The sequence below is a fragment of the Heterodontus francisci genome, chromosome 6 (assembly GCF_036365525.1).
Source record: "Heterodontus francisci isolate sHetFra1 chromosome 6, sHetFra1.hap1, whole genome shotgun sequence".
NCBI classification, from domain to species: Eukaryota; Metazoa; Chordata; class Chondrichthyes; order Heterodontiformes; family Heterodontidae; genus Heterodontus; species Heterodontus francisci.
In genome coordinates this window covers 103,688,116-103,710,674 of record NC_090376.1, presented here as the reverse complement: position 1 = coordinate 103,710,674, position 22,559 = coordinate 103,688,116, and the positions used below count along the sequence as shown (strand labels likewise).

Genomic DNA, 22,559 nt, shown 5'->3' with positions numbered 1-22,559 from the left:
AAGACAATTGGGTGAAATTGGTCTTCTGCAAAAGCGCAAATCCTGCAATAACAAATCAGCAACCTATTTTTCACCAAGGCCTGATTTGTTTTTCCATTAAAATCAATTCACCAATTCACTCTTGTCCATTTTGTGCTTTTGCCAAAGACCAATTTCACCCCAACAGCACTGAATCCAAGCAGATAACTGGGTGGACATCTGTTATGATCAGTACCAACTTTGTACTGTGCAAGTGTTTCCTGTTGCCAATAAAATGGAGGCAGGAAACAGATGATAGTTTCACTGCAATATTGTAGTTGGAGCATGACATCATTTTGTCCTGTTATGTTATTTTCTGGTGTGAAGACAGGCATCCAGAATTACTGGTGGATGAGCTATGCATAAAGGGCAAAGTAAGAAGATTCAGAATACATTTTTGACACTATTTCTCCACTGTTCTGGTGGATTTTTTTTTTGCCAATACTCAGGTTTTCTGCAACATTTGTGGCAATTGTTCAGGTGGTGCCTTTTCATTCCTGGAGGCCTATTAGTGCCACAATAGGTTTCCCAATGGCAATTCCCCTGGCTTGTTGGAATAAAAGGAGGATGAATGGAGAAATTCCAAGCAAGTCTGGCTGCATCAGAGATTTCCTGTAGCCATCTGCTTGTGACTGAGGTGCATATACCACAGTTTATCAGGGTTTTACTGTATGCAGAGCCTTTCATTCCCAAACAAGGCTGTGGCAGCAGACCCAAAAGAACTAGCATGAACTATGAATGCCTAACCAACCTAAATCCTGGACTGTCATCTTTGGATCTGAAAGGCACCTTCCTTAAACGACTATAGAAAGGCTTGTGGGCGACAAGATAACTGAGCAATTAGTGTACCTAGTGAGGAAGAGGGATATTCAGATCTAGAGGAAACTTTTCACCCTTGAAAAGTTTGGGAAAAGAAGGACTTGCATTTATATAGCGCCTATCACAACTTCAGGATGCCCCAAAGCGCTTTACAGCCAAAGAAATGTGGCCACTTTTGTATAACATGAAACGTGGGAGGCAATTTTGCATACAGCAAGCTCCCACAAACAGCAATGTGGTAATTACCAGAAAATCTGAAATTTAGTGACGCTTGTTGAAGGATAAATATTGGCCAGGACACCAGGCAGAACTCCCCTGCTCTTCACAACAATACCATGGGATCTTTTATGTCCATCTGAGAGGGCAGACAGGACCTCAGTTCAACATTTCATCAAAACGACAGCACCACCAACAATGCAGCACTCCCTCAGTACTGCACTGGAGTGTCAGCCTAGACTATGTGCTCAATTCTGTGCAGTTGTTCTTGAACGCACGATCTTCTGAGTCAGAGATGGCAGTGATACTACAAAACTATAGCTGTTAGACTTTCTGTGACTATACTGCAGTCTTTTGTTAGATGGCTGCACAAAAGGGAAACTGTGCTTTAAGAGATGGGGAGAATTTTAGCATACAAAAAACAGGTGCATTTGGATTGAGTGGAAAATTTTTTAAAATCTCAACCTTACCTTGATCCACCTCCAACCGCGCCCACTTCCATTTTTAACAGCGGTGGGAGGGGGCAACCAACCCACTCCCAGGTGGCAGGTTGATCATTTAAATATCACAATGAGCTGCCTGCTTCAGATTTTATCTGCCTTCTGGGCTTAACCCTGGCTGGCCGAATTTCCTGGGTCTTGGGATACTTGGCAGCGAAAGTGGAAGAGGGCGCATAGACTGCAGCGTGGAAGAGATAAGTGAGTTTACAGCACTGCCTGTGGGTCAGGAAGAGAAGAAATGCTTCCCCCAAAGCCAACCTGCTGATCCACCACCCCTGCTGCACCCACTCCCCACTCCCTCGCTGGATCACTGATCACCTGGGGGAGATGGTGATATAGTGGTAATGTCACTAAACTAGTAATGCTGAGGCCCAGGCTAATGCACAGGGGATACAGGTTCAAATCCCACCATGGCAGCTGGTGGAATTTAAATTCCATTGATTAATAAAAAATAAGTCTGGAGTTGAAAGCTAGTCTCAGTAGTGGTGCCATGAAACTATCATCGATTGTTTTGAAAACTTATCTGATTCATTGCTGTCCTAAGGGAAGGAAATCTGCTGTCCTTACACAGTCTGGCCTACATATGACTCCAGGCCCACGGTACTGTGGTTGACTCTGAACTGCTCTCTGAAATGGCCCAGCAAGTCACTCTGTTGTTAAGTGGAGATGGGGATGGGCAACAAATGCTGACCTTGCCAGCAATGCCCACATCCCATGAAAGAATTTTTTAAATACCCTCCAGGATCACGGTCACCCCTCCGGGATAATGGACTCCTCCACACTCGGGGCTGGATTCTTTTGAGTTCCCAACATTGGGCTCCGTGGCAGGAAGGCCGGAAGATTGCAGCGGCAGCAGCCCGCTATGGAGCCCACGCAGGGAATGCCGGGCCTGATCTTCCCGACGACGGGGAAACTCCGCGGCGGGACCTGGATTTCAATATTCAAATCACCTATTTAAATACATTTAAATGGAAGTCAGAGAGGTCTTACCGGCAATTCCGGATCTTCCGAGCAACGTGCGGCACTCCTGTCCAGTGAAAGCTGGCACCACCGAGGTGGGGAAGGGGGGAACTCTGCATTTGTAGTGAAGTGCGGGGGGGGGTGGGTGGAGAAGTGGTTAGCTCTGCATTTAGGTTAATTGGGGGGGGGGTAAAATGAGTCAGTTCTGCATTTAGTGCATTTGCGATGGAAAAGGGATAATCAGGGCATTTCTGGTGTAGTTTGGGGGGACAAACTTTATTTTTTGTTGCAGTTGGGGTGGGGGGACAGGGTCAACTTTGTTACGACTGAGGTGGAAAGAGTGCACTGTTAATTCAGTCCCACTTCTTCACAGCTCATAACATATTCTTATAAGTTTTCCCACTTGTGGAAACAATCAATCAGATACACTATTTTCCCCAGAATAGAACACACTAACCAGGTTTCTTTACCGAACAACAAAATTAACAGTTTATTATAGAATAAGTCTTAACTAGTAATGAAGTAAAACAACATCGCATAGATCAAATTTTTAAATATCCAACATTAATTTTTTTTTTTAATTTCCCTGTCCTTAGTCCCTTTACACACACACATGTATATATATTCCGGTTAACTGAAAAAATAGTTTTAAAAAAGGATTTTTTGATCAGAGCTCGATTACAGACAAAAAACACATTCAGGCAGATCACTTGCCCACCCCTGAAAAATAGCAGATGAGACTCACTGCACCAAACAAGCACACAGTCCAATCTCCAAGCAACTGTTAAAGAATCTTCCAGAACTAGGTCTCTTCAGGCAGTGTTGAAAAGCAATTTAGCTGGCCTTCTTGAAATGCAGGAAACAAGATGAATTAACACATTGAACATCACCAAGTCTTGTAGGGAATTTACGAGCTGGGTTGTGGTCTTCTGTTCTTCCTTGGAATTCTCTCTTTTCTCCGTTCTTTTTTGACACTTTAGCAGCTCTTGCCTTTTGTCTCCTTCCAGAAGGTATCACACACATGCACTGACTGACAACCCAACATCTGCCCAGCAAGATGTTCTCCTTTGCTACTGGGCTTGTCCAATCAAAGGAGTGCTTGCCAATTTTCTGCCCCTGGTGCCATGGCTTCTGCTCTATGCCTAGCCCGAACCAGGTGGCAAACGCAACACTGTTGCCAATTGGCCCTCACAGTCCCCTTGATTAAAAAACATTTATTTAGTGTAACTATAAATACCTTTTAAAAGAAATCTATTTTTCACAAAACAGAGTCACTTCCGTAACAACTTTGATCTGTCAACGCAGGCCTGACAGCCCTTTAAAAATGACGCCAGCGCCTGTGCAGCCAAGGCCGCCCCTACCACATGATTGGGGGGGAGTCGCCCTGCAGGTTATAATGAACTGCCATGCACTAGATCGTGGCAGCATGGCGGCATGTGGGCCGCCATTTTCTTCGCCTGCCTCCACTCCTGGCAGCGGGAAAATAAAATCCAGCCCTCAGATTTCCGCAGCCTCTCCCCACATTTGGAACCCCCAGGATCAAGTACACACCCACCCCACATTATAACTACTGCAGTAGCAGGCTCCCTACTTGCTTCTACACGGTGACTTCCCCACTCGACAGGGAGCCATGCCTGTCATTCAGGCTGGTTTCCAGGTAGGGAAGCTGCTAGGAAATAAAAGATGCACACTGTGGGGTTAAAACTCTGCAGTGTGAGGGGTAGGAGAATGATTACTGAATGATGCCTCAGTGAATTTATCCAAAGAGTAACTGAGGTATACAAATAAAGAAGGTCCAGATTTGGTTTTACATTGTGCTAAGTCAACTAACCACTACAGAGACAGTAAAAGTTCCCTCAGCAGCCTCTAGCTTTGAGAGTAGAAAATCAGAGTGTTCCTTCTCTCTGTCACAATCCAGTGTCATCAGGTGAGGATCAGATCGGGCTCTAATATGATGGTGCCTATGATGGAATAGTTTGCTCACACTCACTGTTGAGATTCATACATGAATAATGGTTCACCTGGGTATAGCCAAGGTCTACCAGTTTTTGTGGAACTATGCTCCAGTGAAGAATCAGGGGAAGAGAAGCAGAGTGAAAATTGGCTGAATAAATTAGCAATATAATAAAGAAATCATGAGAAGATACATTAATGAAATGGACATTTCAGTATAGCGTTTTGTATTTCAGTGGAATGGACAGCAGTCAATTGGATAAAATGTTTCCAGGATTGTGCAACCGCATGTGTACATTGTTGTCCATCTCTAGCAGTGTAATTACACATCACATTTATGTGGTATTGTGACATGAGATGCAACTGAAATGCAATAACAAATGTAGCAAAATTGTTTGAGAAGTCAGTCAAATATTAGCCACAATAAATTTTCCTTGCAATAACGAGAACCCTGTCAGCGCACTAACACTCCAAAGGTTCAGTGTGAGTGCAAAGCTGAAAACACTCCTTACCAACACTCACGCTCAAAAGAGTAAATTGAGTGTTAAGGATTTCAGAATTAAATGCAGTAAAATTCTCTCCTCCAGGGTGTCTCACTTCACTTTACTCCAGTGTCAGGTTGTATTCAGATATTGGATTTAAGGCGACATTTACAGTATAACTGCAACATTGGTGCAAAGTGAATTCGATTCATGCTGGTTCTACAGTTGTAATGTCAGTGTCAGCAAATCTTGATGCACGTATAAATTCTTAACTTGATTTATTTACAATTTAAAGCCATTTTACTGTCATATGTAACCTGTTTACTCCTTCTAAAGACAATCAATTTACTTCAATTAAAGCATTCAATTCCCACTCAAACTCACACTACGTCTTATCTTTGCAGGCTGTCTACAAAGCCTGGCTGTGTTCCCAGTATTTTGAGGCCACACAGTTTCACTGTAGTTCCAGAATTCCTTGCAAGCAATACTGTTTGGAGGTCCAGACCAGGTGTCCATTTATTTTACCAGACAATGAGGATCTTGTCTATGGTGGATTGCCAAGTTTCCTTTGTACAGGTGAGCAACTTGTTATGAAATATGACATTAAATGGAAAAGTGCTACAAAGCATTTGTCTTTATTGCTAGTGGCTTGTTGCAATTATAAATATTGTTCTATATATAATGCAGAGCGAAGTACCAATCTGTCTATCAGTAGTTTACCAATAAGAATTTCACAGGAGTCTAACAAAGATGTCAGCATTTCATTGGCAGGAAAATGTCATCAGTTGTTGGTGTTAGGGCTTTAGCTGCAGTGCTCCATTTTGATATGACATTTCATTGTAGGGAGGGGGGAGTGGGGTTGAGAATATGAAAATCTCAGATCTTCCTTCTACTTGCTTTCAGCTGATTGCAAAATGGGGTGAGGAGATGTTTGGTAATCACTGCATTATCTGTGACCCCAGCCATCCTGCTTTGCAAGCTGACAAGGCCACTCACTAGTAAGTGGCTCCTGGAATGAAAGTGGGCCATCAGTCCACATTTGCCTGAGTGCGGGAGGTAAAGTAAAAGGGGAATGATTTATGGTATGTAAAGTGATACTCTGAAAACATATGGTGGTGAAGGCCTCTATTTATATTGTTAGCAGTATCAGCGTCTTGGCTGATTCGATTGAGTCGAGATGATGAATGGAATAAATCATTATTCTACCCTATTTACCTGTAATTGGCAATTAGTCAACAACAAATTTGTTGATCTTTGTTGACAAATTCCAAAACAACAAGACAATTGTAATTTTCTGGAAGCATGAAGCCAGGAGTCTAGAAACCAAAATAAGGCACAAAACAGTCTACACTTCTGATGATGTGTCAGTCATGTAAATCCTAGCAGCCATTTTTAATCAACAAATCTGGCTGACTGGTTTAATTTTCAACATGATTTGCTATATTCCTCAAACCTAAGAAATGAGAATTGTAACTATGAATGAACCGCAGTCTGCCCTTTGCCTTGCAATACACTGCACTAGTCATCACAATTAACTGGATGACAGAAAGTTGTTTGCTATGCAGTTATTCCGGGTAAATAGAACAAGTAAAAAGAAAATAAGAGACTCAAATATCATGGATATTTAGAGAATAGTCCTCAAAAGTAGAAAGTTAGAAACTGTCAGTTTAAAATGTTTATCCAGTTGCTTTCCCACAAGAGGGCCTGCTCATTATTCCTCATTTAAGCACCCCACTTCCCACCTTTCATATAAATGTCATTCATCAACCACCATTCAAAGTCTCATCGTGTCATCTTTACCAAGACCACCTCTCTGGCATTTTGCCTCAACCTGTTGTCATGCAGGACCCCCCCCCCCACCTGCCAAGAATGAGGCATATTAATTTTGTCATATTAACATTGATTTTAAACTGTTGCTGGAGCAAGGAAATGACTTGTTAAACAGATCAGCCGTGGCTGGAAAAAACATTTACATACTAACAGACAGTGCCTGTGGAGACAAAGGACCATTCCCTGACACATTCAACCCACAATGGACTTTGATCACCAGACATTGATCACGTGAGCAGGAGTCAGACTTGGAGACCTGTCTGCTTGCTTCCATTGTAATAAGGCAGGTCCTCTAAAGCTGACTGCTGGAAACTAAAGGGAAAACCTGTAAGGTTGATCAGGGCACACCCACTCAGTGAAGAAGGGAACCTGATGGAAAGCACAGCAGAGCAAGCTGTGACTTTAACTTCAGTAAGACTGACACCCAAGAAGCTTATTACTGCAAGTGCAGGAAAAGTTAATCGGATTCCTGAAGGTTATCAGGGTTTTGTGTTTGAAGGGAAAGTCACCCCATACCCCTAGAGTGCGGAAAGCAATTCTCAGGGACACAGGGGCCACTAGATCCCTTTTACTGGGAACAGACCTGACCTTTCTCCCAGATAGTGCAGTGAACACTGGAATAGTGGTGAATGGGAAGGCAGTGTATGCCCTGCACACCAGGTGCACCTGGAGTGCGACCTAGTTTCATGACTGGTGACCACGGGGATCGTCCCTAGTTTGCCTCTGGACAGGGCTGACCTGCTCCTAGGTAATGATCTGGTGAGGATGAAGGTGGTAACCCCTCAAGTAGTGAAAGAAAGACCGCAGGAAGTCAGAGAAATGGGGCAGTGGCAGGAGACGGTCCCCTGCAGTTTCCCTGAATGTGTAATGAGTGAGGTCATGATAAAACCAGCTCCCCCAGAGGAGACTGCATTGGCACTGCAGGCAGATAACCAAGAGGTCTGTCTGTCCGAAACTTTCTTTGGGAAGTTAGAAGACCCAGGGAATGAATTGAATAAATTTTCCCTAGCTGAGGTTCAGTGAGCCAACCCAGCATTGTGAGAGTTAGTACAGGCAGCCCAGTCTGAAAGTGAAGCAGAGGGAGGCCCTAATTGCTACTATTCAAAGAGTGAGGTACTGCTGAGGAAATGGAGTTCTCCTCACAGATCTGAGAGCAAGGAGTGGACAGTAGTTCACCAGTTAATGATGCCGCAGTGGTACCGGAGAGAAATATTAAGAAAGGCCCACAAGACTACAGTGGCTGTACATGCCAGTATACGAAAGACCAAAGCCCGCACAAGACAGCAGTTTGACTGGCCAAAACACCACAAAGATGTGGTGAAGCACAGCAGGAGTTGCCACATTTGCCAGGTTGAGGGGAAACCCCAACCTACAGTGAAATCTGCATGCCTAAATCCTGTGCTGGTGTTCGGAGGACCCTCCATCAGAGGGCTGGTGAACTGTAAGGAACCCCTGCCGAGAAAAAACAGGGACAGGCAGGCACAAGGCTGGCCAAAAGTTGGAAAGGGAAGGGGAAAAAGTGACCAAGAGGGCAGGTTAAAGGAAATCCGGGAGAAATCCCGGATGAAGACCACTTCTGTCCGGTCAGTCAACCCCGACAAATTTGAAAAGTTAGACCCCACATCCTCCTATGTAAATGGAGACACTAGAAGTACCCCACCAGAGTTGCTAACAGCATTTACATGAACCTGCAGAGACAAAGAAAGGGAGCAGAGAAACCGTGAGGGTGATGCCACGCCTAGTTGAAATGCCACTGGTAGTACAGTAGCGTCTGCACAAATACCTGCAGACAGGAGTGTCCCAATGAACAAAGGGGAGATTAGCAAAGAATCCTCCCCCATAGTCAGAAAAAAAGAGAACCACCCATCCCCTGATGTTAAAAATCTTTGCATGACTCAGCAAAGTACTGAAAGCAAGTTCAGAATAGACACACCCACTACTGACTCCCCTGTTAAAAAATTCCAACTTGGGGCTAATTAAATCTTATTCCCTCCCCACCCACTACCCCCCCCCCCCCCCCCACACAACCCCTTTGCAGACTTCAGCAGGAACAAAAACCCTAGGCAGTCATGGAAATGGGTGAACTGAAGAAAAAACTCCCCAAAGAACCACTTGTTTATTGAGATGCCAAAAAGAGCAGTTTAAAGCAATACTGACACCAAGAAAAGACAGGCTGTAATAAGTCTTAGGATTTATGAATGAATGTGAATGAATGAGATGCATGTTTTTTTTCTGTTTCTTATATTTTCTCTCTCGACCCTTTTTAATAAAATGCGTTTTTCTCAAATTGCATTTCATTCCACTGGCTGTGGAGGTGTCATGCAGACCCCCCACCTGCCAAGAATAAGGCATATTAATTTTGTCATATAAACATTGATTTTAAACTGTTGCTGGAGCAAGGAAATGACTTGTTAAACAGATCAGCTGTGGCTGGCAAAAACATTTACATACTAACAGACAGTGCTTGTGGAGACAAAGGACCAAACCCTGACACATTCAACCCACAATGGACTTCAATCACCAGACATTGAAGGTGAGGAAGCTAATATTCCAGAATGACTGCTATGATGGCCAAATCTACAAACAGACATGGTCAAACCAGCTAGTCACATGATTAACCTGCTAGGCAACCTGTTTTTTTTTAATTGTACACACAGTTTGAACTGAGGAAGACTATTTGCTCCTGGATGAGGAAGACATCCTCTGTCTGCTCCCATCTCTTTCTCACAAGCCTCTGGACCAACTGAAGGCATGTAATCCTCAAGAGAGAAAAGTTTCCTCTATTGAACAAGGTTTAAGTAGAATACTGGGCCCCAACAAAAAGCAAGATCTACCTACAATCAAGGACTCTACAGCAAGCTCAAAGAATAGTAACTAAAACAATTTTCAGATATTGCCTCAAACTTTTCCACTTTATTTCTTTTGCTCTTTTCTGTCTCTATGTACATGTGTGTATCGCATATGTATGCTCGTGTTGCGTATCCGTAGGCATTAACCAAATTTAAGTTTAAGTTTAATAAAGTTCAACCTTTCTTCTTTAAACCTAAGAAAACCTGTTTGGCTGATTTCTTTGCCTTATAATTGGAAAGCAGTGGACAAGGATTCACCAAGGGGGAGCTAAAAACACGGTGTGTTTAAAATTAAACCATGTTACGGTAAGACCCGGTGAAACTGACAGGAACCTTAGATCCCTTTTCACCTGGTCGTAACACTGTTCATTGAGCAGTTAGCCATCATCAGTGGCTTAAACCTCTGCCTTAATGCTCCACGCTTCCTTTCCTATAGTTGTTCTGTCCTCCATTCATCTCACTCTTCATGCCAACTCCAATACCCACACCTATAGCCGTCTCCTTAACCTTACCATCTCAGTTGACCCCATCACTGGAAAGTGTTGATCACTTCATTTTCTCATATACCATGCACATATCCCTACTTTCCAAGTTACCCCTCCTACCTCCAACCCTTACCCTGGAAAAGATGCCCCGAGCTCCCTCAACAATTCACTCTTCAATTCCCAATTCCCTTTCCTGTAGCCATTTAACCATTACATCACTACCCCATGTTTCCTGCTAAACAGTTCCCTTAATTTGGCCTTTGATGCCTTCACCCAAAACAAGTTACCAACCATCTCATACTCATCATTCCCTCAGTGATGTTTTACCTCTGTTTTTATCCTGGAGTTTATTGGGCGCATGACCTTCCTTGCCAGTCACTGCCAAATCTGGCTGGATCATGTTAAGCATTACTGTGTTTCTCTCTCCAAATCCAAATTCTTGTACCACTCCAGGATCATCCCAGAGAGCAAGAACAATCTATGGTGCCTTTTCTTTATAGTAAACCATCTCCTACAACCTTAGCCTGTAAGACCAAATACGAGTTCATGGATTTCCCATCAAAGATTGAGGTCATCCTTGCAGTTATTTCATGCACCACTTGTCCTCGACTGCCTGATAATTTTCCTTGACCACTTCCTAACCCCTTACTGATCCTAATACTTACAACTCTGTAACTCTGTAGGTTCTCACCTCTTCTATAAGAATCACATCATGTCTTCTAGCTCCACCCAACTCCTGATGACTGAACTATCTTTCTTGGTCCCAGTGCTCATTGATATTGTTATTTGCTCCTTCTGTTCAGGCACTGTCACTGCCCCATTAAAAATTGTCATTAACACACCTTTTCAAAAGGCCAGTTTCTGCCTCATCCATCTTTTCTGACTACTCTGCCATCTCTAGCTTCCCTTTGTTGTTTAAAGTCCTTGAATGTGCCCTTGCCTCTAAGCTGCAGGTTCACATTTCTCACAACTCCTTGTTCAAATTCTTACAGTCCAGTTCCTGCTCTGCGCACGGTACCAAGACCGCTCGAGACAACATCACCAACTATATTCACTATGACTGTGATATATTCTTCTTTGGCCTCACTAACCTATCTAAACCCTCCTCTCTGCCTCCTAATTGTGGCTTGGTGCCCAAGGCCTATCGTCCAACAGCCAACCAGCCTATCAACCTGGCTAGCTGCAATGAGGAAACAGATTCCAAGAATGATGATCAGGTCCTGCTGTTAAATTCAACAGGACCTGAGAGCAACATGTGTTTCCAGGTTTCCCAACTGCTAAACTGCACCCACACTCCACCCCCGGCCTTGCTCCCTCCCTGCCTGCCCATAAATATTGGAGCCAATGCTTTAAACCAGATAGCTTGACAAAAGCAAGTTCCTCACATGTGCCTCAGCAGAGGTAATTGTTAAAGGCAGGTTATCAGTAAGGAGAACACTGATAATGCATTACATATATTGTTATGTATTAAGTCTTGTGTCAGTGAAACTAAAGCTGGGAATTATAGATTTAACTGTGTCAAAATTGCCTTGTTTTCAAGCAGCTTACCAACTGAACTGTGAAACTGTTGGAATTAGTTCAAATAGTTTTTTTTAGATGAACTAATGCCTTTTGATAGTTCCACAAATTGTGGATGCTAACCAAGTAAACATTCAATCTTTGACTGTCAAGAACACACAGCCTAGTTCAAACACCAGCAAAGCTGTCTTTGACTGCCACTACAAGCAGTAATATGTATCATAACATGTAATTATTTCTTTATGTTCATTGATTTTTTGCAATTCCTGATCTCTTCTGCCTGGCATTACCTCTGAAGTCTGCATATTGGGAACTTTTGAAAGATCCTGGTTCACATGTCCATTTCTACAGCTACATTGCATGAACCCAGAAAGTTAATCTGAAAGTGTGGTGTAACATCTATGTATATAGTACTACAAGAAATCTTGTCAATATTCGCACATTTAATTGTTTGATTTCTTTATCACACAGAGCTGCCCAACAATCATCCAACCAATGCCGAGCCACAATGTTGTGATGTCAGATGGGAGTCCCAGAAGTCAGTTTCAAATAAACAATCTGAAGGGAGGAGAGAAGCAACCAATCCAATGTTGTGTCACAGGTCCTCACTTGCTTCATCGGTGGCGTCAAGACTGTGTAACACTAGACTCAAGTTATGTGTCCTAGTACTCATTCTGTTGCATACTGTAGTGACAGTTTCTGCAACACAGACTAGTATTAGACTGGGCTTTGGAGGGCTTGCAACTTGGGAAGATAACTCTACCAATGATGAGTAAGGACTTATGCTGCCATTGATTTGCACACTACAGGCCCAATGATTCAAGGACTATAGTCGTATCTGATAGAAACTGGGTGTGCTAGCCTCCAAATCACAGCTTGCCAGGTCTTTTAAGTAATTGAAAAAAAGACTCATATCAACAAAGACACAACACAGCCTTTTACTGATTGAAAGACTGTGCAACACAAGACTGATTTCTCATGCCATTTTATACACTGTCTTTTAATGTTTAGACTTTGCTTTTTGCACTAGTTACAACAGACCTTTTGTTTCCTGGAACAGTTTCTCAACACTAAATGAGTTGTTATACTGTCTGTATTTTCTGTATTTTTAGTCATGGCGTGCCCCCATCCAGTAGTTTTTTCAGCATGTTATACATCCTGTGGATTTACAGTAAAGCAAAAAACTGCTATGGCATCATGGCACAGTGGGATGTTAACTATTCCTTCCCCCCATGAAAAAGCTTATTGTTCCCATTTCATGTGTAGCAGACACAATTTGGTCTGCTTCAGCCAATATTAAGCAAGAAGAGCGTACAAACATGTACCGATGCTCTGTGCCATACACAACTGCCTCTGCCACCTTTGCACAAACCAGCTGAACGAACAAAAGTAAGTCAGGGGACATTTGGCTTCCTCCTAAATCCATCAAGCAGAATCAAGCAGTGCTTTCCTCAGCTGTGGGAAGATGGTGTTGAACAGTTAACAGATTCTTGAACGTTAAGAGTCTATTTAGCCCTGATCCCCATTTTAAATAAGTCCAGTCATTTCTCCCTGGCCAGTTGAACAGTTGAGTGGCCTTATAGTATAATTCAAACCATTCAGTATATGTGATGCATTTAATTACATAACCTTCATAAAGGGTTCCAGCTGATTTTTTTGTTACTGTTGTATGGTAAACAATTCTCACATTAGAAGGTAACTATAAATTGAACCTCTATAGACGATTTTACTGCAATTGAAGACAGAATGGTGAAGACTCCAATAGACAGTTGATCAAGACCCTATATATAGAAGGCTGTATGATGTTTGAATATCTAAATTTAAAAAACTAGTAACTTTTCATTGTACGTTGAGTTCATAAATTTAGTCTCTATGGGCAGTAATCCTTGGAAGCCAAATGGTTATCCTGCGCATACAGCAGTTTCATTTCTACAAATTTTTGTTTCTAATTGTCAAATGTCAAATAACAATGATACAAAATGTCTATTTTGCATTCTTTAAGAAGTTCAGTTATAAATTGAAGCAAAATATAATTAGCTAATATTTACATTTGATTTGATGATCAGCTAAATAGGTAGTTATGTTTAAAGCCTGTCAGATTTTCCATACTGCTCTCTAACCTCATTTCCAACAGGTGCTGCTTAACAAACAATGACTGCCTATGGTTAGAGGGATGTTCAGTAGTTCTCTGATCCACCAGGTAACTGCTGTATAAAGTGAATGAGTAATTCAATACAAGTCATTGCATTCTATGAGGTATATGATCAAGGCTGATTGCGCAAGGGACCATATAGAAGAATTAGCCTTCAGCATCAGTAGAGTGATTATAACTTCTTGTTGTGGTAATGCACCCCATTCAAAATGTGTCTTTGCTTGTCTCAAGCGGTTAGATTTGTAGGCTTTTACAGTAAACCTCTACAAGTTAGTGTTATAATTGCCAAAAAAATTGGCTTGGTCTACAGGTTTCAGCCCAGTTCTCATTTAATTCAATTTCTTGGTCCTGATCACTGAATTTAAACTATTTTGTTTGTCACTGACTAATCTTGGAACTACATATCTTTAGGGCTAATTGAGACAGGCTCTTTATCATCCATGTGTCTTCATCCCTTGCTGTTATTTAATGGGATTGTACTGCTGACATTGAAACTCAAGGGAGGGATGATCTTTATATCTTCCCAGTTGCATTTTCAAATGGATGCAATGTCATAGATAAATGAGCATAAGTTATCTAATTGATTGCTGTCTGCAATACAAACAGAAGAAATTAAACCAATGCGAGTAAGTTAGCTTTCCTCCTATTCTTGGAGATTAACTAAAAGGTTTTTTGCTTGATATAAGTGTTCCGTTTTCTCACTATATATACCAATGATGATGGAAGTCTGTTCCTCTTTGTTTCATTTTCATCTTTTTTTCAAAGCATTGTTCACACAAAATAATGTTTCCCCAGAGTCTGCATAGCAACATTAAATATTGCGCATGAAAAACAGTCAATAACTGCCATTTGCAGTTGTAATTATGTAGTACCCTGTGCACACGAGCAGAGCAAGGAAAAGAAATAGACCATAAATGCATACAGTGAAAATGAAATCGTGCATTGGGAGTGCTCCCAGTTATAGTGATAAGATATAATTCCACATTTACCTGCTGAACGAGACAAAATCTCCAATTGACACAGGACTAAGTAACATCAACTTACTGAATTCAAATGGACACTGTATCACCTTTGGTGCAACTCAATAAAAATTAAAACTTTGCTCTTGGCAGAATCATTAATGAAATACTGAGCACAGATAAAAATTTTATTAAATAATCTTAATCAGCAGTAAGTTTCTCCAATAGAAATTTGTATTGATTTTCTCATGGACTCTTTTACTAGAAAACTGATCTGCATAATGTGAAACAAAGGGCAAATCATTAATGATTTCCATAGGCAGTGTCACTATTATTTCTGTTGAGACTGATTTTTACTTTGCAGATCTTTCAGAAATCTTGTGTAGCATCCAGCAGCACTTGCCCCAAACAGAGTTACAGTCAGATCACCTGATATTTGTTCGTCAGTGAAGTCTAGGACAGTTGAGGAAGCTGTTATTTCTTTTTAATTAACTTGTATAAATTGAATTGTAAATTGGCACAAACACCAATGCCCTGCCATGTTCAAGATTAATTGTGAAGATCAAAATGCCTGGGATTCTAATCCTCAGGGATTCCACTTGTCCCCTGCTGGAATTATGGTGAGGACCAGTGGAAACCTTCCTGCCCGCCACCCATGCACCCGCCCAAAGATAATGGCAGATTTCATCCGTTTCCAAGAATTTCCTCATTGCCTTCTAAGGGTGTGCACTAGGCAAGGCCTTTACAAGGCAAATACAATCAAGGGTGTGGAACCAGAGGCAACAAGTTCCTGGGCTGAATTTTGAAAGCTCGCTGCCGATCTTGGTGGCGAGCATCAAAAAAAGCGCTGCGCATGCGTGACTTGTGCGCCGCTAAGCCACCACACAAAATAGCGTGGCAGCTCATTTACATGGAGGGGTGGAATGCCCACCCCTGATGACGTAGAGGGGGCGCTACCGCACAGGCACTGGTGGCATTTTTAAAGGGCTTCCAGTCCTTCAGTGACATTTACATTTTTAAAGGTCCTGGTCTCCAGGAAATAAAAGTAAAATTTTAATACAACTTTGAATCCACTCTCCCACTCCCCCAATGAATAATCTATATATAAATTGCCCTCTGCCCCCAGAAAAAGCTTTTATTTCTATCCTGAATTTCTCCCCAAACTTTACTCCCTTTGACCCTCAATGCCTTCCCATCTTTCCTGCAACCAATCGCGTTCATTTTTGCCGCTCTCCCCCACCACCCTGAAAAATTTCCTCCTCCCCCCTGCCACCAGAGTCACGCCTCGGATCTATGAATGGGGATCCGAAGACGCGGGAGTTCCAGCCACCGGCTGGAATATTGGCTTGGGACGGCCGTCAAGACAAGGTAAGCGCTTACGCATTTATTTAAATTTATTTAAATATTTAAATGAAGGCTCCACTGCCGAGCGGTAGGGTAGAGGGGCCACCCTGAGGCCTCACCGCCGCTGGTAAAATGCAGCAGGGCCTTCCTAGTGTTGAGGCCTGTGGTGGGCCTCTCCCGGAAGTATTTTCCGGGCCCCCTCACCATGACCCCTGATATCAGAGGGCTTATAAAATTCAGCCCGACACATTAGTGAAGAAGAATTTGCCTAGTGAGCTAGATGGTAACAGAACCCGCCTGATTCCAAAGGAAGGAGAATCAGGACAGTTTTTTCTGCGGACAGAGGGCAATTTATATATAGATTATTCATTGGGGAAGTGGGAGACGGGGTTCAAAGTTGTATTAAAATTTTACTTTTATTTCTCGGAGACCGGGAGCTTTAAAAATATACCATAACCAGTTTGCAATCCTTCTCGCCAGGTTTTCCTTCTGAGCTTCACCAGGAAATATTTAATGTCCAATTGGTAAAGATGCAAACCAATCCAATACATCCTGTGATTGAGATGCTATTCATAAATTGAGCTACATTGTTTACAATGTCATACCACCTTCTTAATTATGCTTGTAAGTCAGTCCACACCTTGGGCTGAATTTTATAAGTCCTCCGGTGGCGGGTGAGAAAACAGCACGCCAAAGAGCCGCCACGATTCCAAGACTGGTGGCTTATTTAAATAGCCAGGGCGGGCCACCCACCGATCACACGGAGGAGGCGGGCTGTCCGTTACCGACAACGGCATCAACTGCCTGTGCGCAGGTGCTGACACCATTTTTAAAGAGCTGTCAGCCCCACCTGGAACTTTAAATATTTAAAGGGAAATGGAATTAAAATAAATAAATACATCTCTTTTGCCCCTCTCTCAACCCCCCAATAACAATTAAATTAATTATTTGCCCTTCCCCCACAAAACACTTACCTTTACTATCTGACCTTTCCTCCCCCAAACATTACAAACTTTCAACTACCACACTTCCCACCATCCCCTACACACATGATGCTAATTTGACCCCATTGCCCCCCCCCCCAGCACTGATAAACATACCTCCTCCCCTCCACCCCCCCCCCCCCCCACCACATCCCCACACGTGTTCTGCCTCGTTTCCCTGGACGGGGATCCGAAGGCGCGGGAGTGCTGGCCACCGGCTGAAGATCACGGCAGGACATCAGGAGGTGACATGAGAATAATTTATTTATTTTCATCTTTTTCTATTGCGGTGCCATCGCTGAGTGGTTGCGGGGGGGCAGGGGGGGGTTGCCGCCATGAGGCCTCACCACCGCTGGTACTATTGGGCCGGGCCCTGCCTGTGTCAAGATCCATGGCAGGCCTCATCCGGGGCCATCTTCAGGCCACCCCCTCCCCCCTGCCACGGATCCCGACATCGAGTGCTCCTTAACTTTTAGTATACAGTATATGGTATTACCTCAAAGTGTCTTCCATGCAGGGGTGTCAGTGCTGCTACAATGCAAGGACTCAACGTCACTTTTCTAAATCAATTCCTTTAATTACACAAGAAGCCAATGTCAATTTAAAATAAAATAATCTAACACAGTGGCCCTGCATGGTAAGGAACAATGTGGAAAAATTGTATAGTTTCATTGAAATCTTTTTTTTTATTAAGTAGATGACTGTGACTGTCCATGAGAATTATCAATATTAACTCAATTGTAATGGGCGGAGGAGGGTAAATAAATGATAGACATAATCAATGCTAGTCCCATTCTTTTGTTATTAATGATAAGGACTTTCCAAGACTCATATTCACAGAACTCTCTGTTCTTTAAAGGAAAAAAATCTCTTTGAAAAGGTATAAAGGGTACTTGGTACTCAAAAGACATGATACTTTTAAAAAGAAAGATTGATGATTGTTCAGTCTGTGCAACAAAAAATTATTTTTTACATGGTCTGTGATATTCACAGCCTGTGACGGAATTTCAAGTTCCTTGTCATTTCCTCTCAGAGATCACCCTGTGTGTTTGCAGCAATGTACATTGATTTATTCTGTAGTGTTTGCAGATTTTGCTATAAAGAAAACCTTTAACCTGTTTGTTACCATTTTTCCACTAGCTATCGCACTGTGCTGTATATATCAGAGCAGTTTGTCTTTTTTTTATTTTTGTGTCACATCCATTACTTGATCCATTTGTGTTAATGTTGTACTTTGACAAGGAACACATTTAAGGGCTATTTTCCAAGATGTACACATCTACATTTCATGAATCGAAGAATGTTGCCTCTCTTGCCATATTTCATGAGGGACAAATTAGACATTTTTTCACACTTGAACAATTAAAGATGATTAAATTCCACCAGAAACTGTTTCCACTGGTGGCTCAGTCAGTAACCAGAGGGCACAGATTTAAGTAGCAAGTTGTTATGATCTAGAATGCACTGCCTGGACAGGTGTTGGAAGCAATTTAAATAGTGGTTTTACAAAGGGAATTGGCTATATATTTGCAAGGAAAATTTGCAGGACTATGGGGAAATAGTGGGGTGTGGGTCTAATTGGATAGCTCTTTCCAGGAGCTGGCACAGACACGATGGGCCAAATGGCCTCCTTCTGTGCTGTATAATTATATGACTTGTTCCTTTAAAGTTACCCATCATTTGATCAGACCAGAGCAGTATTCTCTATCACAATCATGGTTCGCTTGATTTCACTGGAACTTATTTTCCCTTGCACGAGGTTAAATTAGCTACATGTGAAAAAGTTAAATCCACTGGAAATATCGCAAATAAGTATTTGCAAAAAATATGTAGATATATATTTATTATTTCAAGTTAGAACAAAACACATAAACGGTAACATAAATGTTGCATTGAAAATTTGTACCTTAAATATGCAAACAGGTCACTCGTCCTTAGAATCGTGTCCTATTCACTTTCTTGTCATAAGTATCTTCAAAATGATGTAAATTAGAACAAAATCTTTGACACAGTCTGTGGCAACTATCAATAAAAATATTCATGTTTGTTCTGTATGGTGTAAACAAAATGGTGACCTTCTTTGAAAAGCCAGAAATACATTCCTCGGCTAACACTGAAGAAAAACAATGAGACTTCATGAATGCCTATCGTGGCAGGAGCTCAGAGTTTTACATAGGGTTTTGTACCAGACAAAATTAGTGTTCTATTTGACCATATCAGAACATGAACAAATACAGAATCTGTTGGTATTTTTGTAAATGTCATTACTAGACCCCTTTGAATGAAAACAGTACTATTTCTGTCCTGGTAGTATGCTTTGTTAGTCTTGGGTACGTTCCGTAAACTCAAACAGAGCCGGTGATTTAGGTGTACCAAAATTAATTTGAAATTTCAAGAGGTTATGAATGAAAATTATTGGATCAGAAAACTTACAAAAGGGACAGAAAACAACAACATTATTGCTATTTTTAAGCTATTGGATAAAGACGAAATTAGATTTTGTATATTTGAAAAGGAATTGCTTCCTGCCCAATTGACAATGCAGCAAAGGTTTTGCATTTTGTTCTGACTAATACAGTAATAAACAGTTTTCACAAAAAAGTATTCTTTAGTAATGTGACTTTATTCAAATATTAAATGATGATAGAATCTGGAGTAACTTATCATTAAAATGCGAGATTGATATCCACCGATAAGTGCTGTCGCAGTCTCATTCTGCAAAGTGACTGTCATTATTATGGAACAGACTGCATTAAAGACATTAGTCCAGAATTTGCAAGTTTACAGTGCACACCTTTATTAATGCATAAAAAGCCCAGCAACCTGTGGCAAGGAAAAGATATGCCATGAGTTGCAAATCACGACAAATTGCTGGGCAATTTGCATCACTGCACCAATAACCTAACAGAAACAAGGGGCTGGATTTTGTTCTCCTCCTGACGTCGGGCTCCGTGGCAGGGGTTGCCGGAAGATCGGAGCCCGACGGGCCCTGACTTTACATATTTAAATTAGCTGTTTGCAGCGATCTAATCTGCCGTTCCAGACCTTCAGCAGGACGGGCGGCCTTCAGACGCCTTCACTTTACATTCCAGGGAAAGCTGGCGCCACTGAGGTGGGGAAGTGGGGATCTTTGCATTTGTAGGGGTGGGGGGCGGAAGGGGTGAGACTCTGCACTTTGTGCAGTTATTGTGGGGGGCGGGGGAATGGGTCAGCTCTGCACTGAGTGCAGTTGTGGGGAGAAGGGGTGATCTCTACATTGGTTGTCCAGTTGGGTGGGTGGGGGGAAGAGGCAAGTATGTATTTTTGGTGTAGTTTCGGAGGGGACAGGGCCACTCTGCAATTTCTTTGCAGGACTGGTAGCCCTTTAAAAATGCGCCAGTGCCTGCGCAGAAACAGTTGATGCCGTTCACGGTGTCAACGAAGCCACCCCCGAAACATGATTGGGGGGGCGGGTGGTGACCACCCTGCAAATGATATTGAGCCTCCGGGCTCAAGATCGTGGCCCGTGTGTGCTGTCTGCCATTTTTTATGCCGCTCCCAGTTGCGGGACCACAAGATTCAACCCTACAATGCGTCATCAATATCCCCATGAGTTTCAAATGTCATGAAGACCCCCACTTGCCAAGAATGAGGCATATTAATTTTGTCACATGAACATTAATTTTAAACTGTTGCCGGAGTGGAGAGATAACTTGTTTAAAGAGATCAGCCGTGACTGGCAAAAAATTTGCATTCTAAGAGACAGTCGCCTAGGAAAAGACAATGGAAACTGATCACTGATTCAATTAACAGAGATTGGTCTGGGCAGTGGTGATGCACATCTTGTCGGTGTAAGAGACAGCACTACACCACCGCCCCCTGCCCCCCCCCCCCCCCCACCACCCCACCCCCGTCCCCAACAGGAGCTTTGGAATCTACAATTGCAGGAGTTTGTTTTTAAAAAGCGAGTCACATGACTAACCTGCTGGCCCAGGTCTGGTTTTGAACTGCTCACAGGACAGCTTGGGTCAGACTGCAGATTACAACTGAACTTGGAAGAAGGGAGTCTGTTTCTCTCACTAATCTCCGGATCCACTTAAACCCAAAGAGAGAAAAGACTCCTACATCGAGACAGGTTTTAAAGTGTGCACTGGACTCCAATGAAATGGCAAGACTTACTGGCAACCAAAGACTCTATATCGAACTCAAAGGACCGTAAATAGAAACCCAGCTATTGCCTCAAACTTATCCCCTTCATTCTTTCTACTTTTTCTGTCTCTATCTGTGTATGTGTTTATCGCGTATGCAGGCTAGCCTGGTCGCGTCGTGTATTCGTAGTCATTAACCGAATTAGAGTTTAAAATTAATAAACCTCCACCTTTCTTGTTTAAATCTAAGAAAACTTCTCTAATTGATTTCTTTGCCTTGCAATTGGAAAGCAGTGAGGGGGAGCTAAAAACACAGGGCTGGATTTTACCTTAGGCGGACGGGAATTCACCACCAATGTAAAAGTCGGTGGCGAACCCGCTTCCGCCTAGCCTGGGGATCCGTCCCGCATTTTACAGGTCCCCGAGCTCTAATTGTCCCAAGGCAGGAGTTTCTCCCGCCTGAGGGAGGAAGTCCCGCCTCATTGAGCTGCTGGCCAATCAGCGGGCAGGCAATTCTTAGTCCCAGCAGCACCACCGGGAGCGGTGGTCACTGCTGGGGCTGCAGCCCAGCCAACCAGATGGATCCAGGAGTGAAGGTAAGTTGGGCATGCCTCACCAGGGGATCGGTCCTTCCCTGGTGAGGCTTGAGTGGTCGTTTGGGGGGAGGGAGGTGTCTTGGGTTCCGGGGTGGGTTGGGAGATGGGGGCAGCCCTCAATCAGGCCATTAAGTGGCCACTTAAGGGCCTTGATTGGCTTCGGGTGGGCAGGCCATTCTCCCCCCCACCCCCCCCCCCCCCCCCACCCGACTGCCGTAAAGTTGACTGGAGGCGGGAACGGAGCGGGTAGGCCTCCTGGAGCCTCCCACTCAATTTTACTCCGCTCCCACGCCACCATTCAACCTGCTGGGGTGGCATAAAATTCAGCCCACAGTATTTTTAAAATTAAATCCTGTTATGGTTAAACCAGGCAAAGGCTGAGAGGGAACCCCTAGATCCCTTTCTCACCTGGTCATAACACAAGAAATAGCTGAATTTGTGCTATAACAACTAATAAAGCTCACTACAGAAAGTTAGGGCTGCTATTTCATGGTTACTGAGGGTCATTTAGGTTTCTAGTGGCTACCACTTTGAAACCAGTTAGCAATTAATGGTAATTGTTCCATACATGCCACATAAAACACGTAATCAGGATGCAAGTTAAACTAAAGAAATTATAAGAGGAAGTAATACTTCACAGAGAAAAATATGCTTTGGAGAATATAAATGATAGAATAAACGGATACAAAGAGAAAACAGATTGGGAAGTGCTTTACTGCATGCAAAAATTATAGTTTGAGAATATGCAGGCTAGCAACTGGCTGGGTA

The 22,559-nt window shown here is 42.8% G+C and overlaps 1 protein-coding gene across 1 annotated transcript in view; it reads left to right on the top strand.

Annotated features, from left to right (window-relative positions):
• LOC137371001 (NALCN channel auxiliary factor 1) overlaps positions 1-12,406 on the top strand; it is a 1,064,361-nt gene extending 1,051,955 nt beyond the window's left edge. Inside the window, exons 2-3 of the mRNA XM_068032902.1 lie at positions 5,353-5,524; positions 12,102-12,406. Coding sequence (XP_067889003.1) covers positions 5,353-5,524; positions 12,102-12,406 — 477 coding nt within the window. The remainder of the gene's footprint in view (positions 1-5,352; positions 5,525-12,101) is intronic.
• The last annotated feature ends 10,153 nt before the right edge of the window (positions 12,407-22,559 follow it).